This window comes from Aptenodytes forsteri, unplaced genomic scaffold (assembly GCF_000699145.1).
Source record: "Aptenodytes forsteri isolate BGI_AS27 unplaced genomic scaffold, ASM69914v1 Scaffold19, whole genome shotgun sequence".
Lineage (NCBI taxonomy): Eukaryota > Metazoa > Chordata > Aves > Sphenisciformes > Spheniscidae > Aptenodytes > Aptenodytes forsteri.
The window spans coordinates 744,084-744,807 of NW_008795327.1; the positions used below are offsets into that span (position 1 = coordinate 744,084).

The following is a 724-nucleotide window of genomic DNA, read 5'->3' on the forward strand; positions in this document are numbered from 1 at the left end:
CCGGGCGGCGGCCTGCAGCACGAGACGCAGGAGCTGGCCTCCAAGCGGGTGGACATCCAGAACAAGCGCTTCTACCTGGACGTCAAGCAGAACGCCAAGGGCCGCTTCCTCAAGATCGCCGAGGTGGGGGCGGGCGGCAACAAGAGCCGCCTGACCCTCTCCATGTCGGTGGCCGTCGAGTTCCGCGACTACCTGGGCGACTTCATCGAGCACTACGCCCAGCTGGGGCCCAGCCAGCCCCCCGAGCTGGCGCAGGCGGCCGACGAGCCCCGGCGGGCGCTCAAGAGCGAGTTCCTGGTGCGGGAGAACCGCAAGTACTACATGGATCTGAAGGAGAACCAGCGCGGGCGCTTCCTCCGCGTCCGCCAGACCGTCAACCGCGGCCCGGGGCTGGGCTCCACGCAGGGCCAGACCATCGCCCTGCCGGCCCAGGGCCTGATCGAGTTCCGCGACGCCCTGGCCAAGCTCATCGACGACTACGGGGTGGAGGAGGAGCCGGCCGAGCTGCCCGAGGGCACCTCCTTGACTGTGGACAACAAGCGCTTCTTCTTCGACGTGGGCTCCAACAAGTACGGCGTCTTCATGCGGGTGAGCGAGGTGAAGCCCACCTACCGCAACTCCATCACCGTCCCTTACAAGGTCTGGGCCAAGTTCGGCCACACCTTCTGCAAGTACTCGGACGAGATGAAGAAGATCCAGGAGAAGCAGCGGGACAAGCGCGCCG

At 66.7% G+C, this 724-nt stretch overlaps 1 protein-coding gene across 1 annotated transcript; it reads left to right on the top strand.

Annotated features, from left to right (window-relative positions):
• Window positions 1-723, top strand: PURA (purine rich element binding protein A; the record flags this gene model as incomplete). Its single annotated transcript, XM_009280077.2, has 1 exon — window positions 1-723. A coding segment is annotated over one exon (723 nt), but the record flags the coding sequence as incomplete, so codon positions are not given.
• Between the last annotated feature and the right edge of the window lies 1 nt (window position 724).